We start from the raw sequence: 17,705 nt of genomic DNA on the forward strand, positions 1-17,705 counted from the left end.
ACCTATTATTATTATTACGTATTCTTCTCCTCCTCCTTTTCCTCCTCCTCCTTCTCTTGCTCCTCCTCCTCCTCATTATTATTATATACTTCCACATATCCAAAACATTGCTGGGACATATAAATACTTTGTATATATTCCAAGACAATAGTAAATGGCCAAGGCAGGTGTAAATGTCCACCTGTCAGTGAGTTTGTGACAATTTGAGTACAACTTCAGTACCTAATACTAGTGTCAGAACAAAGAATGGTTATGAAATAGCAAGAACTACTATAAATTGTAATTATCAGAACATAAAAAATTATATAAAATAATATGAAAAATAGAGAAAAAAAAAGGTATATCGGCAACACTTCTGCAAGTGGCAGGACTTGATGTTGCCGTCACATGAGCATCCAGTGCCATCTTCTAGGCCTCATATCTCTGTAAGTACTGACCTTAATTTTTTTTTTCTATAAAAAAAAAAAAAAATTCAAAATATTCGGGGCGCTTCGCAAGAGAACGTATATATACGTTTGGACTGTTTAAGGGTTAAAAAAGGAAGTAGAAAGTGATGGAACCAATAAAGATTTGAATAATTATAAGATAAACAAATTACTGAAGATGGAACACCACAAGCACAGTTATGTTTCTGTAGCTACAAATATATCATTACTTAAAACATATTCCTCTATAGTGCTTGATCTCTTTATTACTTTTTTTTAACAAAACAGCTGTTTCCCACCAAGGTAGGGTGACCTGAAAAAGAAGAAGCAAAGTTCTTATTTTTACATTTGGTAATTTATACAGGAGAAGGGGTTCACTAGCCCCTTGTACCCCGTGATCTCTCTATACCCTTATTAAATTGTTTGATTCTCATTATGACCTCACAAAAATTTTGATATCCTCTAGACCCTCAAGAAATATTTGCATATAAACTCAACTCTTCCTTTCTAGGATGATAGATGGTTTGGCATCACTAATTCCTTACACAAATTAACCTTCCTATACCATGGTTCATCAACAGAACAGCTGTTGTGTTAGGAAGCATAGTTGAGAGCAATCAATATGTAGAAAAGTTACATGAAGAAAACTGAAACTACTAATAGAGTCAGGAGTAGAAAAACTGCTAGAATATTCATGCAGTTTTTATGATACAAATAACTGAAGGTAATGAACTTACCACATTATACATGGCTATACTCCAGCGTTCAAACAAGACTTGACCCGACCAGCCAGACATGGCTGCCCACCACAGCTCAATAACATACAGACAAATATTCTTGTAAAAGCTATATAGGATAACTTTACAGAGCCGGCTATAGTTCCAAGCTCCATGTACGAACAGTAATCTGGCCAGGAAGCGAAACTGAAAAAAATTACATGTGTGCAGTAAAATTCTGGTAACACAGGAAACATAATATTGCTATCTATTTATCTATAGCCTGTATAGTATTAGAGACAACAAAAGGATGCCGAAGAGGGGTTGTTGAGGTGGTTCGGACATGTAGAGAGAATGGAGCGAAACAGAATGACTTCAAGAGTGTATCAGTCTGTAGTGGAAGGAAGGCGGGGTAGGGGTCGGCCTAGGAAAGGTTGGAGGGAGGGGGTAAAGGAGCTTTTGTGTGCGAGGGGCTTGGACTTCCAGCGGGCATGCATGAGTGTGTTTGATAGGAGTGAATGGAGACAAATGGTTTTTAATACTTGACGTGCTGTTGGAGTGTGAGCAAAGTAACATTTATGATTTGATTCAGGGAAACCGGCAGGCCGGACTTGAGTCCTGGAGATGGGAAGTACAGTGCCTGCACTCTGAAGGAGGGGTGTTAATGTTGCAGTTTAAAAACTGTAGTGTAAAGCCCCCTTCTGGCAAGACAGTGATGGAGTGAATGATGGTGAAAGTTTTTCTTTTTTGGGCCACCCTGCCTTGGTGGGAATCGGCCAGTGTTAATAAAAAAAAAAAAAAAAGGATGCCACTTTATTTTTTTTATTAACACATTGGCTGTTTCCCACTGAGGCAGGGTAACCTGAAAAGGAAGAAACATTTCAGCATTCAGTCCATCACTGTCTTGCCAGAGGTGCTCCTATACTACAGTTAAAAAAAGTGCATCGTATCAACACCCCACCTTAGGAGTGCAGGCACTGTACTTCCCACCTCCAGGACTCAAGTCCGGCTTGCTGGTTTTCCCTGAATCCCTCCATAGATGTTACTTCGCTCACACTCCAACTGCATGTCAAGACATAAAACCATTTGTCTCCACTTACTCCTATCTAACAAGCTCATGCATGCTTGCTGAAAGTCCATGCCCCTTGCACCCAAAAGATGTCAATAAGTATTAAACAAGTGCGTGCTATATGCCTTTGTGCTACTATATCCACTACACCATTTATAGCAGTATGGCATAACCAGTCTTCCCCAAGCATTTTTATCCATACATTTTTGTTTGACACACTGGCCGTCTCCCACAAGGTAGGGTGACCTGAAAAAGAAGAAACACTTTCACAGTCATTCACTTTATCCACACTGCAAATATCCCCACCCCTCCTTTGTGGTGCAGGCACTGTAGTTCTCTCCTCCAGGCCTCTAAGTCTTGTTAATCAGTTTCCCTGAAACCCCTCACAAAATGTTACCTTGCTCACACTCCAATAGATTGTCAAGTCCCAAAACCCATTTTCCTCCACTCACTCATATCTAATATGCTCACACATCTGCTGATGTCCAAGCCCCTTCGCACACCAAACCTCTTTTATCTCCTCCTTCCAACTTTCCCTAAGGTGACTCCTCCCTACCTTCCCTCCACTACAGATGAATACACCTCCAGGTCATCTTCTTTTGTTCCATCCTCTTTAAATGTCCAACCCATCTCAACAACCCCTCCTCATCCCTCTGCATAATATTTATATCACCTATTGCTCTCAAGCACATCTCTGCTGCTTCTAGCCTCATCCTCACTGCAATGTTCAAAACCCATGCTTCATACCCATATAAAAGTACAGTGGACCCCCGGTTAACGATATTTTTTCTCTCCAGAAGTATGTTCAGGTGCCAGTACTGACCGAATTTGTTCCCATAAGGAATATTGTGAAGTAGATTAGTCCATTTCAGACCCCCAAACATACACGTACAAACGCACTTACATAAATACACTTACATAATTGGTCGCATTCGGAGGTGATCGTTATGCGGGGGTCCACTGTACTGTTGCACTATACTCTCAAATATCCCCCTTTTATCTCCACTGATAATGTTCTTTGTTTTCACAGATGACTCAATGCACCATCCACCTTTTTTTCCCCATCTGCCAAAGACCCATATACTGACAAATTCACTCCAAAATATTTTTTTTTTTTTATCACACTGGCCGATTCCCACCAAGGCAGGGTGGCCCGAAAAAGAAAAACTTTCACCATCATTCACTCCATCACTGTCTTGCCAGAAGGGTGCTTTACACTACAGTTTTTAAACTGCAACATTAACACCCCTCCTTCAGAGTGCAGGCACTGTACTTCCCATCTCCAGGACTCAAGTCCAGCCTGCCGGTTTCCCTGAACCCCTTCATAAATGTTACTTTGCTCACACTCCAACAGCACGTCAAGTATTAAAAACCATTTGTCTCCATTCACTCCTATCAAACACGCTCACGCATGCCTGCTGGAAGTCCAAGCCCCTCGCACACAAAACCTCCTTTACCCCCTCCCTCCAACCTTTCCTAGGCCGACCCCTACCCCGCCTTCCTTCCACTACAGACTGATACACTCTTGAAGTCACTCTGTTTCGCTCCATTCTCTCTACATGTCCGAACCACCTCAACAACCCTTCCTCAGCCCTCTGGACAACAGTTTTGGTAATCCCGCACCTCCTCCTAACTTCCAAACTACGAATTCTCTGCATTATATTCACACCACACATTGCCCTCAGACATGACATCTCCACTGCCTCCAGCCTTCTCCTCGCTGCAACATTCATCACCCATGCTTCACACCCATATAAGAGCGTTGGCAAAACTATACTCTCATACATTCCCCTCTTTGCCTCCAAGGACAAAGTTCTTTGTCTCCACAGACTCCTAAGTGCACCGCTCACCCTTTTCCCCTCATCAATTCTATGATTCACCTCATCTTTCATAGACCCATCCGCTGACACGTCCACTCCCAAATATCTGAATACATTCACCTCCTCCATACTCTCTCCCTCCAATCTGATATCCAATCTTTCATCACCTAATCTTTTTGTTATCCTCCTTACTCCCTCCTTCCAATCTGATATCCAGTCTTTCATTGCTTAAATTGTTAGTCATCCTCATCACCTTGCTCTTTCCTATGTTCACTTTTAATTTCCTTCTTTTACATATCCTTCCAAATTCATCCACCAACCTTTGCAATTTCTATTCAGAATCTACCAAAAGAACTCTCTTCAGCATAAAGCAGCACAGTGGGCCTAATTAAGAATGGAGGACTTACAGTGATAGTGACGGGAATTTACATAGCTTCAGAGCAACTTTTGAAGAATAGCGATTATAAAATACAGTGGACCCCTGGTTTACGATAATATTTCATTCCAGAAGTATGTTCAGGTGCCAGTACTGACCGAATTTGTTCCCATAAGGAATATTGTGAATTAGATCAGTCCATTTCAGACCCCCAAACATACACATACAAACGCACTTACATAAATACACTTACATAATTGGTCGCATTGGGAGCTGATCGTAAACCGGGGGTCCACTGTACAGGTAATTTGACTGAAGAAGGAAGGAGAAGAGCTCATGAAAAATAACAAGAAAGTATGAGAAGCATTAAACAAATAATTTAAAGAGGTTTTCTCAATGGAAATAGGCAGTGCCAGAGGACCTAGGATTAAAGCATACACTGACAGGTACGGAACCCCAATATACACAATGAGGTAAAAGGTAAAAACACTACTGTTGGAGGTGAATACCTCAAAGGCAATAGGACCTGATAAGGTGTCACCATAGGTTCTACAAGAGGGAGCAGAAGCACTGTCCAAACCACCTTACCTTCGGTATACCTTTGAAGAGTTTCGAGAGTTTCACTACTCTCGGAGCCCAGCCATGGGCCAGGCTCATCTGGTGCTTGCCTGGTCAACCAGGTTGTTGCTGCTGGAGGCCTGCTGCCTCACATCACAGCCTGGCTGATCTGGCACCTGATGAAGATACTTGTCCAGTTTCCTCTTGAAGGCCTCTACACTTGTTCCAGCCTAGATAAGATCTATAAGAAGTCAATGGACATAGGATAGTTGCTCAAGATCTGGAAGACAGAGAATGTAGTCTCTACATTTCAGAAAGGAGACAGACAGAAATTACCAAACTTCAGACTAGTTTCACTAAAGTGCATTCTATGCATGGTAACAAAGAAGATAATCAGGAAAGTGGTAGAGCAATCGGAGAAAAGTGATTTATGAACAATAACTGACATGGTTTTAGAGACAGTATATCCTGTCTTACCAGCCTATTACAATTCTATGACAAAGTAACAGCAGTGAGACAGGAGGGAGAGGGATAGGTGGATTGAATTTTCTTGGATTAAAGAAGGCATCTGAAACTGTACCTCACAAGAGGCTGGAGCAAAGCTTGAGGTGCAGGATGGAATAACAAGGAATGTGTTCCAGTAGATCAAAGAATACCTTGGGGAAAGGATGCAGAGCGGTTGTGAACAAAAAGATGTCAAAATAGGGAAGAGTAACAAGTGGGACTCCTCAGAGAACAGTAGTAGTAGAACCAGTACTGTTTCTGGTTTATGTCAATGACATACCAGATGGAAGTGAGTTACATGAATTCCTGCTTGCTAATGATGTAGAACTAATGAGAATAAAAACAGATGAGGAATGGAAAAGCCATACGTGGATCCAGACAAACTTCAAGATTGGTCAGATAAGTGGTTGCTTAAATTCACAAGTCCCAACTCATAACGGCTAGTGATTCATAAGAGTGAAAAAAAAATCTAAAAGTGATAATGCAGTGAGGTTGGCAGTGAAAAATTATCGTAAAGCCTGAATGTCATCTACTATCCATTTTTTTATACACTGGCTATCTCCCAGTGAGGAAAACACATTCACCATCATTCATGTAATTCCTGTCTTAGTAATAATGGTAGAACTATACTGACAATATATTAGGTAAAAGGACACAGGTGCAATTAATGTGACATTTATAAGTTTTACCTAACAAATTGCTGTCTTGCCATAAGTGTGTGTTGACATCAGAGTTCAGGTAGTCCTCCAAACTGCAACATTCTCATCCCTCTTTTAAAATGTAGGTATTGTACATCCCACCTCCAGGACTCTAAGTCCAAGTAAATGGTTTCCCTGACTCCCTCCTACAAATATGTTTGAACCCTCTGCATACCTTAGGCTTCAGTCTAGAAATAAAATATGACAGTAATTTTACTTTACAGCTTTTCTAATAAGGCATGGATGCACAAAGAAAAACATCTCTTACCTGGCCAATAGCATAATCTGATGCACATGCAGCTTGAAGTCCTTCTAATCCAGCAATGCCAACACCAACATTGGCTTTCTGAATCATAGCCACATCATTGGCTCCATCACCAATAGCAAGTGTGACTGAGCCAGTCTCACGTGTTAATAATTCAACTACCTGTGGAAACATAAATATCAATTATATTAACAACTAATCCCAGGTACTAAACATACTCTCATATTTTGAATTTCCTAGAACTAGACATTTCCAAGTATTTTATTTAAAAATCTGTCTGTGTCTCTCCTTTCTTTTTCTATCTCTCCTTTCTCTCCCTCTCTCTTTAACATACCAGCTATCTCCTACTGAGGGAGGGTGAACCAAAACATTGGAAACACGTTCAGATGGCCCTCAGAACTGCAACATCCTCACTCCTCCTTTATAGCGCAGACACTGTACTTTCCATTTCCAAGAATCTGCCTACTGTAAACTGAATAAAATATAGTTCAAAATCAATTCTCCCAAACAAAGACACAGTTGTTGCTGATCAGTCTTTGCATCACTCTCCGCTTATAAAAACCCTCTTAAAAATTCCTGCAGCTACCTCCATAACTAACTCTGTGCTGTGTGAGAAGAAAACATCTTTCTGTGTCTACTGTTTCATGTACAGCATCAGTGCCAGCTTGAGATGAAGCTAAGACCAACACCCTAACCACCCCTGGATACGCCCATCCACGATGCATACACACACAGACCGACAGTGTGAGCGCGCATTAAAGTACACACACATGCAAAGACTGCAAACCTCACTCATGGAAAAGGCTCTTTGTGTGAGTATAATACCAAGCACAACTCCTGAGGCACACATCAATCAGATAGCTGCTGTAGCATATGGGCACCTGGCAAACCTAAGAAAAGCATTCCGACACCTCAGTAAGGAATCATTCAAGACTCTGTACACAGTGTATGTCAGGCCCACATTGGAGTATGCAGCACCAGTTTGGAACTCTCACCTAGTCAAGCACATCAAGAAATCAAAGAAAGTCCAAAGGTTGGCAATAAGACTAGTCCCGAAGCTAGGGGTAATGTCCTATGAAAAAAGGTTAAGGGAAATTGGCCTAACGACACTGGAGGACAGGAGGGTTGGGGAGACATGATAATGACATGTAAAATACTGCGAGGAATTGGCAAGGTGGACAGAGACTGGATGTTCCAGAAATGGGACACAGAAACAGGGAGTCACAATTGGAAGCTGAAGACTCAGATGAGTCAAAGGGATGTTAGAAAGTACAGTGGACCCCCGCTTAACGATCACCTCCAAATGCGACCAATTATGTAAGTGTATTTATGTAAGTGCGTTTGTACGTGTATGTTTGGGGGTCTGAAATGGACTAATCTACTTCACAATATTCCTTATGGGAAAAAATTCGGTCAGTACTGGCACCTGAACATACTACTGGAATGAAAAAAGTTCGTTAACCGGGGGTCCACTGTATTTCTTCAGTCATAGAGTTGTCAGGAAGTGGAACAGTCTGGAAAGTGATGTAGTGGAGGCAGGATCCATACATAGTTTTAAGACGAAATCTGATACAGCTCATGGAGCAGGGAGAGAGAGGACCTAGTAGCGACCAGTGAAGAGGCGGGGCCAGGAGCTATTAAGTGACCCCTGCAACCACAAATAAGCGAGTACAAATAGGTGAGTACACATGCATGCACACACTTCCTCACACACACAGCAAGTGTGTGTGTGTGTGTGTGTGTGTGTGTGTGTGTGTGTGTGTGTGTGTGTGTGTGTGTGTGTGTGTGTGTGTGTGTGTGCACGCGCGTGTGAGTGAGTGTGTGTGTACTCACCTAGTTGAGGTTGCGGGGGTCGAGTCCGAGCTCCTGGCCCCGCCTCTTCACTGATCGCTACTAGGTCACTCTCCTTGAGCCGTGAGCTTTATCATACCTCTGCTTAAAGCTATGTATGGATCCTGCCTCCACTACATCGCTTCCCAAACTATTCCACTTACCGACTACTCTGTGGCTGAAGAAATACTTCCTAACATTCCTGTGATTCATCTGTGTCTTCAACTTCCAACTGTGTCCCCTTGTTACTGTGTCCAATCTCTGGAACATCCTGTCTTTGTCCACCTTGTCAATTCCTCTCAGTATTTTGTATGTCGTTATCATGTCCCCCCTATCTCTCCTGTCCTCCAGTGTCGTCAGGTTGATTTCCCTTAACCTCTCCTCGTAGGACATACCTCCTAGCTCTGGGACTAGTCTTGTTGCAAACCTTTGCACTTTCTCTAGTTTCTTTACGTGCTTGGCTAGGTGTGGGTTCCAAACTGGTGCCGCATACTCCAATATGGGCCTAACGTACACGGTGTACAGGGTCCTGAACGATTCCTTATTAAGATGTCGGAATGCTGTTCTGAGGTTTGCTAGGTGCCCATATGCTGCAGCAGTTATTTGGTTGATGTGCGCTTCAGGAGATGTGCCTGGTATTATATTCACCCCAAGATCTTCTTCCTTGAGTGAGGTTTGTAGTCTCTGGCCCCCTAGACTGTACTCCGTCTGCGGTCTTCTTTGCCCTTCCCCAATCTTCATGACTTTGCACTTGGTGGGATTGAACTCCAGGAGCCAATTGCTGGACCAGGTCTGCAGCCTGTCCAGATCCCTTTGTAGTTCTGCCTGGTCTTCGATCGAGTGAATTCTTCTCATCAACTTCACGTCATCTGTAAACAGGGACACCTCAGAGTCTATTCCTTCCGTCATGTCGTTCACAAATACCAGAAACAGCACTGGTCCTAGGACTGACCCCTGTGGGACCCCGCTGGTCACAGGTGCCCACTCTGACACCTCGCCACGTACCATGACTCGCTGCTGTCTTCCTGACAAGTATTCCCTGATCCATTGTAGTGCCTTCCCTGTTATCCCTGCTTGGTCCTCCAGTTTTTGCACCAATCTCTTGTGTGGAACTGTGTCAAACACCTTCTTGCAGTCCAAGAATATGCAATCCACCCACCCCTCTCTCTCTTGTCTTACTGCTGTCACCATGTCATAGAACTCCAGTAGGTTTGTGACACAGGATTTCCCGTCCCTGAAACCATGTGTGTGTGTGTGTGTTAGTTACCATTTTGTCCTAGGCACATGTCGATTAGACACTTGGCCTGTTGTATATAAAAGTAAGAGAGAGAGAGAGCGAGAGAGAGAGAGAGAGAGAGAGAGAGAGAGAGAGAGAGAGAGAGAGAGAGAGAGAGAGAGAGAGAGAGAGAGAGAGTGTGTGTGTGTGTGTGTGTGTGTGTGTGTGTGTGTGTGTGTGTGTGTGTATGTGTGTGTGTGTGTGTATGTGTGTGTGTGTGTGTGTGTGTGTGTGTGTGTGTGTGTGTGTGTGTGTGTGTGTGTGTGTGTGTGTGTGTGTGTGTGTGTGTGTGTGTGTGTGTATGTGTGTGTGTGTGTGTGTGTGTGTACTCACCTAATTCACCTAATTGTGGTTGCAGGGGTCGAGACTCAGCTCCTGGCCCCGCCTCTTCACTGATCGCTACTGGATCCTCTCTCTCTCTGCTTCTTGAGCTTTGTCATACCTCTTCTTAAAACTATGTATGGTTCCTGCCTCCACTACTTCACTTGCTAGGCTATTCCACTTGCTGACAACTCTATGACTGAAGAAATACTTCCTAACGTCCCTGTGACTCGTCTGAGTCTTCAGCTTCCAGTTGTGACCCCTTGTCCCTGTGTCCCCTCTCTGGAACATCCTATCTCTGTCCACCTTGTCTATTCCCCGCAGTATCTTGTATGTCGTTATCATGTCTCCCCTGACCCTTCTGTCCTCCAGTGTTGTCAGTCCGATTTCCCTTAACCTTTCCTCGTACGACATTCCCTTGAGCTCTGGGACTAGCCTTGTTGCAAACCTTTGTACTTTCTCTAACTTCTTGACGTGCTTGACCAGGCGTAGGTTCCAGACTGGTGCTGCATACTCCAGTATGGGCCTAACATACACAGTGTACAGTGTCTTGAACGATTCCTTATTAAGGTATCGGAACGCTATTCTCAGGTTTGCCAGGCGCCCGTATGCTGCAGCGGTTATTTGGTTGATGTGTGCCTCCGGTGATGTGCTCGGTGTTATGGTCACCCCAAGGTCTTTCTCCCTGAGTGAGGTCTGTATTCTTTGTCCACCTAGCCTATACTCTGTCTGCGGTCTTCTTTGCCCCTCCCCAATCTTCATGACTTTGCATTTGGCTGGATTGAATTCGAGAAGCCAGTTGCTGGACCACATGTCCAGCCTGTCCAGGTCTCTTTGCAGTCCTGCCTCATCCTCGTCCGATTTAATTCTTCTCATCAACTTCACGTCATCTGCGAACAGGGACACTTCAGAGTCTATTCCTTCTATCATGTCGTTCACATATATCAAAAATAGCACTGGTCCTAGAACTGACCCCTGTGGGACCCCGCTCATAACAGGCGCCCACTGTGATACCTCTTCACGTACCATGACTCGTTGCTGCCTCCCTGTCAGGTATTCTCTTATCCATTGCAGTGCCCTCTCTTTTACATGCGCCTGATCCTCCAGCTTCTGCACTAATCTCTTGTGGGGAACTGTGTCAAAGGCCTTCCTGCAGTCTAGGAAAACGCAATCTACCCACCCCTCTCTCTCGTGTCTTACTTCTGTTACCTTGTCATAAAACTCCAGGAGGTTTGTGATACAAGATTTGCCTTCCATGAACCCATGCTGGTTTTCATTTATAATCTTGTTCCTTTCCAGGTGTTTGACCACTCTCCTCCTGATAATCTTCTCCATGACTTTGCACACAATACATGTCAGAGACACAGGTCTGTAGTTTAGTGCCTCATTTCTGTTTCCTTTCTTAAATATGGGGACTACATTAGCTGTCTTCCATTTCTCAGGTAGTTGCCCAGTTTCAAGGGATGTGTTGAAGATTGTGGTTAGAGGCACGCACAGCATCTCTGCTCCTTCTCTAAGGACCCATGGGGAGATGTTGTCCAGTCCCATCGCCTTTGAGGTATCAAGGTCGCTTAGGAGCTTCTTCACCTCCTCCTCGGTTGTTCGTATGTCATCCAACACTTGTTGGTATATTCGCTCTTGATGTTCCCTTCTGTGCTGTCTTCCTACAGCCCTTCCTGTCTCTACTGTGTGTGTCTGTGTGTGTGTCTGTGTGTGTGTCTGTGTACGTGTGTCTGTGTGTGTGTGTGTGTCTGTGTGTACTCACCTAGTTGAGGTTGCGGGGGTCGAGTCCGAGCTCCTGGCCCCGCCTCTTCACTGATCGCTACTAGGTCACTCTCCCTGAGCCGTGAGCTTTATCATACCTCTGCTTAAAGCTATGTATGGATCCTGCCTCCACTACATTGCTTCCCAAACTATTCCACTTACTGACTACTCTGTGGCTGAAGAAATACTTCCTAACATCCCTGTGATTCATCTGTGTCTTCAGCTTCCAACTGTGTCCCCTTGTTACTGTGTCCAATCTCTGGAACATCCTGTCTTTGTCCACCTTGTCAATTCCTCTCAGTATTTTGTATGTTGTTATCATGTCCCCCCTATCTCTCCTGTCCTCCAGTGTCATCAGGTTGATTTCCCTTAATCTCTCCTCGTAGGACATACCTCTTAGCTCTGGGACTAGTCTTGTTGCAAACCTTTGCACTTTCTCTAGTTTCTTCACGTGCTTGGCTAGGTGTGGGTTCCAAACTGGTGCCGCATACTCCAATATGGGCCTAACGTACACGGTGTACAGGGTCCTGAATGATTCCTTATTAAGATGTCAGAATGCTGTTCTGAGGTTTGCTAGGCGCCCATATGCTGCAGCAGTTATTTGGTTGATGTGCGCTTCAGGAGATGTGCCTGGTGTTATACTCACCCCAAGATCTTTTTCCTTGAGTGAGGTTTGTAGTCTCTGACCCCCTAGACTGTACTCCGTCTGCGGCCTTCTTTGCCCTTCCCCAATCTTCATGACTTTGCACTTGGTGGGATTGAACTCCAGGAGCCAATTGCTGGACCAGGTCTGCAGCCTGTCCAGATCCCTTTGTAGTTCTGCCTGGTCTTCGATCGAGTGAATTCTTCTCATCAACTTCACGTCATCTGCAAACAGGGACACCTCAGAGTCTATTCCTTCCGTCATGTCGTTCACAAATACCAGAAACAGCACTGGTCCTAGGACTGACCCCTGCGGGACCCCGCTGGTCACAGGTGCCCACTCTGACACCTCGCCACGTACCATGACTCGCTGCTGTCTTCCTGACAAGTATTCCCTGATCCATTGTAGTGCCTTCCCTGTTATCCCTGCTTGGTGTGTGTCTGTGTGTGTGTGTGTGTGTCTGTGTGTCTGTGTGTGTGTGTCTGTGTGTGTGTGTGTGTGTGTGTGTGTGTGTGTGTGTGTGTGTGTGTGTGTGTGTGTGTGTGTGTGTGTGTGTGTGTGTGTGTGTGTGTGTGTGTGTGTGTGTGTGTGTGTGTGTGTGTGTGTGTGTGTGTGTGTGTGTGTGTACTCACCTATTTGTGGTTGCAGCGGTCGAGTCCTAGCTCCTGGCCCCACCTCTTCACTGGTTGCTACTGGGTCCTCTCTCTCCCTGCTCCATAAGCTTTATCAAACCTCGTCTTAAAACTACTTATTTATTTTTTTATTTATTTACTTAATGTCTTTGCACAGTACATTGAGATTGTGTATATACAATAGTGGGTTGCAATACAAAGACAGCCTCTATCATGCCTAGGCATTATGGGCCAACTTAACATTATTGACTTACAGTCTACTTAATACTAAGGAGTATATCATAGTTGTACAGTAGGAAAGTAATTATTTCATAGTTGTACAGTAGAATATTAATTATAAATGAATCAAAATTTGTATGGCTCCCGGCTCCACTACGTCACTTTCTAGGCTATTCCACAGGGTGGATAGGGGGGCAATGTGGCAGATGTTGCAGGTGTATGGTGTAGGAGGTAGGTTACTGAAAGCAGTGAAGAGTTTTTACGAGGATAGTGAGGCTCAAGTTAGAGCATGTAGGAAAAAGGTAAATTATTTCCCAGTAAAAGTAGGCCTTAGACAAGGATGTGTGATGTCACCGTGGTTGTTTAATATATTTATAGATGGGGTTGTAAGAGAAGTAAATGCGAGGGTCTTGGCAAGAGGCGTGGTGTTAAAAGATAAAGAATCACACACAAAGTGGGAGTTGTCACAGTTACTCTTTGCTGATGACACTGTGCTCTTGGGAGATTCTGAAGAGAAGTTGCAGAGATTGGTGGATGAATTTGGTAGGGTGTGCAAAAGAAGAAAATTAAAAGTGAATACAGGAAAGAGTAAGGTTATGAGGATAACAAAAAGATTAGGTGATGAAAGATTGGATATCAGATTGGAGGGAGAGAGTATGGAGGAGGTGAATGTATTCAGATATTTGGGAGTGGACGTGTCAGCGGATGGGTCTATGAAAGATGAGGCGAATCATAGAATTGATGAGGGGAAAAGGGTGAGTGGTGCACTTAGGAGTCTGTGGAGACAAAGAACTTTGTCCTTGGAGGCAAAGAGGGGAATGTATGAGAGTATAGTTTTACCAACGCTCTTATATGGGTGTGAAGCATGGGTGATGAATGTTGCAGCGAGGAGAAGGCTGGAGGCAGTGGAGATGTCATGTCTGAGGGCAATGTGTGGTGTGAATATAATGCAGAGAATTCGTAGTTTGGAAGTTAGGAGGAGGTGCGGGATTACCAAAACTGTTGTCCAGAGGGCTGAGGAAGGGTTGTTGAGGTGGTTCGGACATGTAGAGAGAATGGAGCGAAACAGAGTGACTTCAAGAGTGTATCAGTCTGTAGTGGAAGGAAGGCGGGGTAGGGGTCGGCCTAGGAAAGGTTGGAGGGAGGGGGTAAAGGAGGTTCTGTGTGCGAGGGGCTTGGACTTCCAGCAGGCATGCGTGAGCGTGTTTGATAGGAGTGAATGGAGACAAATGGTTTTTAATACTTGACGTGCTGTTGGAGTGTGAGCAAAGTAACATTTATGAAGGGGTTCAGGGAAACCGGCAGGCCGGACTTGAGTCCTGGAGATGGGAAGTACAGTGCCTGCACTCTGAAGGAGGAGTCTTAATGTTGCAGTTTAAAAACTGTAGTGTAAAGCACCCTTCTGGCAAGACAGTGATGGAGTAATGATGGTGAAAGTTTTTCTTTTTTGGGCCACCCTGCCTTGGTGGGAATCGGCCAGTGTGATAATAAAAAATAAAAAAATCCACTGCCTGACAACTCTATGACTGAAGAAATACTTTCTAACATACCTTTGACTCATCTGACTCTTTAACTTCCAATTGTGACCTCTTGTTTCTGTGTCCCCTCCCTGGAACATCCTGTCTTTGTCCACCTTGTTTATTCCATGCAGTATTTAATTAATATGTGGTTATCATGTCTCCCCTGACCCTCCTGTCCTCCAGTGTTGTCAGGCTAATTTCCCTTAACCTTTCTTCATAGGACATTCCCCTTAGCTCTAGAACTAACCTTGTTGCAAACCTTTGCACTTTCTCTAATTTCTCGACGTGCTTGATCAAGTGCAGGTTCCAAACAGGTGCTGCATACTCCAGCATGGGCCTGACGTACATGGTGTACAGTATCTTGAACGATTCCTTACTAAGGTATCGGAACGCTGTTCTCAGGTTCGCCAGGCGCCCATATGCTGCAGCAGTTATCTGGTTGATGTGTGCTTCTGGAGACATGCTCAGTGTTACTCACCCCAAGATCTTTCTCCTTGAGCAAGGTTTGCAGTCTTTGGCCACCTAGCCTATACGTACTCCGTCTGCGGTCTTCTGTGCCCTTCCCTGATCTTCATGACTTTGCATTTGGCGGGGTTAAATTCGAGAAGCCAGTTGCTGGACCAGGTGTCCAGTCTGTCCAGGTCTCTTTAAAGTCCTGCCTGATCCTCATCTGATTTAATTCTCCTCATTAACTTCACATCATCTGCAAAGAGGGACACTTCTGAGTCTAACCCTTCCATCATGTCATTCACATATACCAAAAATAGCACTGGTCCTAGGACCGACCCCTGTGGGACCCCGCTCGTCACAGGTGCCCACTGTGATACCTCATCATGTACCATGACTCGTTGTTGCCTCCCTGTCAGGTATTCTCTGATCCATTGCAGTGCCCTTCCTGTTATATGCGTCTGATCCTCTAGCTTCTGCACTAATCTCTTGTGAGGAACTGTGTCAAAGGCCTTCTTGCAGTCCAAGAAGATGCAATCAACCCACCCCTCTCTCTCTATCCAAGAGAAGAAATGCCAGCTGCTCTAAGCTACATCAATCACCAGCTAAGAGCTACATCAACTTGGGGAAATAGATGGCAAGTAACATTTGCACCTGAGAAAATACAAATGATGATGGTCTCTAGGCACCATAATGGTAATGCCAGTGCAGTATTAAGAATGAATGGGATGGCACCAGGGGAAGAAGTTGATATCCTTGGGGTGAAATTTGACTCCAATGCCGTATCTTGCATCTGCTTGACAGTAGGGGTTGCAAGATTCTGTACAAGGCACAAGTACACTCACACCTTGAGTATGCTCCACTTTCTTGGTTTGCCTGCCCCCCCCCCCTCATCTGCAACTGCTAGACAGAGTAGAGAACAGAGCAAGACATTTCATCTCTCGCCTGGAGCAATCCTGGATAGATACATCATTTCAGCAGAGTCTTCAACACAGGAAGGATGTGGGTGGCCCTACTGATATGTACAAGGCCAATATTGTCAAATTCCCACACTTGGATCCACTTCAAGGACAGCGTGAAGCAAGCTTCTATACCACATGACGGGCAGAAAGCAGCAACCTCTCCAGAGCATCACTTCATCTGAGATCATTTATCCCCAGGATGACTCAACTATGGAACACATATGTACAGCATTATAATGTCAACGAGATAAAGTCAGTTGATCAAATGAAAATGCTGGCCCACAGATGGCTCCAACTTCATCCTGTTCCCTACTTGTATGTCTCATAACAATAAAAATGCTTTCAAATGAGCTGATGTAGGTAACAGCTCTTAGCTTGTCAATAAAGTTAGGATTCCTTAACCTGTAAATAGCTTGTCAATAAAGCTAGGGATCCTTAACCTAACCTCATCAAACCCTGTGTAAAAAAAAGAAATAAAAAAACAGAGAGAGAGAGAGAGAGAGAGAGAGAGAGAGAGACAGAGACAGAGAGAGACAGAGAGAGACAGAGAGAGAGACAGAGAGAGAGACAGAGAGAGAGACAGAGAGAGAGACAGAGAGAGAGACAGAGAGAGAGAGAGAGAGAGAGAGAGAGAGCGAGTGAGTATGTGTGTGTGCACATGTGTGCATGCGTATACACGTGCGTGTGCATGCATATGCACGCATGTGTGGGCACATGTGCATGCTCATAATTAGGTGAGTGTACACATACACACACAAAACATTCATGGAGAAGCAAAAAGTAGCTACGTAGGAGCAAATGTAAAGGAATGTATTGTTCTCCATGGAGTTGGGGAGGCGACTGAAATAAATGGCAGGTTTGCATCTTATTGGTACATTTGAGATCCTTGAATATAGTGATGTTGTCCTCTGTGCATCTGCACCTGGCCTATACACAAGACTAGCGGGACGAACTGATAGTTTCAGGAGCACCTCATTGAACTTCTTCACTGGATAAGTAATGGCTTCGATTTGAATCGTATATGAAATATACGGGCAAATATTGTGAATGTATAGGAGCTACCTCAGAAAGGACTTCACAACAGCTCATACTTCACATTCAAAATGATTGGTAAGTATCAAGGAGGGCACCATAGGTCATCTACAACCATGCTGCATCCATCCCAGAACAACTTCAAAGCATGATAGATTGTAATGGTGGCTGGAACTGATTCTGAAGGACTAAGTGTATCTTTTTTTTTTTTTTTAACAAATCAGCTGTTTCCCACTGAGGAAGGGTGACGCAAAAATAAAGAAGAAACTTTCATCATTCAACACTTTCACAATCACTCATACATAATTGTTATCTTCGCAGAGGTGCTCAGATATGACAGCTTAGACATCCCTCCAAACTGCCAATATCCTAGACCCCTCCTTTAAAGTGCAGGCATTGTACTTCCCATTTCCAGAACTCAAGTCTGGCTACACGGTTTCCCTGAATCCCTTCACAAAACATTGCCCTGGTCACACTCCAACCAACAGCTCGTCGAGTCCCAAAAATCCATTCGTCTCCATTAACTCCTATCTAACACGCTCATGCAAGTTTGCTGGAAGTCCAAGCCCCTCACCCACAAAACCTCCTTTACTCCTTCCCTCTAACCTTTCAGGGCCAACCCCTACCC

At 44.3% G+C, this 17,705-nt stretch overlaps 1 protein-coding gene across 10 annotated transcripts in view; it reads right to left on the bottom strand.

Moving 5' to 3' along the window:
• The window catches only part of ATP8A (ATPase phospholipid transporting 8A1), an 817,844-nt gene that overhangs the window by 184,656 nt on the left and 615,483 nt on the right, over positions 1–17,705 (bottom strand). For all 10 annotated transcript variants that reach the window (XM_070092196.1, XM_070092203.1, XM_070092201.1 and 7 more), the window contains 2 exons: positions 6,435–6,593; positions 1,163–1,348 (listed from right to left, as the gene is read on the bottom strand). In XM_070092196.1, the coding sequence (XP_069948297.1) occupies positions 1,163–1,348; positions 6,435–6,593 (345 nt within the window). The remainder of the gene's footprint in view (positions 1–1,162; positions 1,349–6,434; positions 6,594–17,705) is intronic.

Source organism: Cherax quadricarinatus, chromosome 38 (assembly GCF_038502225.1).
Source record: "Cherax quadricarinatus isolate ZL_2023a chromosome 38, ASM3850222v1, whole genome shotgun sequence".
Classification (NCBI taxonomy): domain Eukaryota; kingdom Metazoa; phylum Arthropoda; class Malacostraca; order Decapoda; family Parastacidae; genus Cherax; species Cherax quadricarinatus.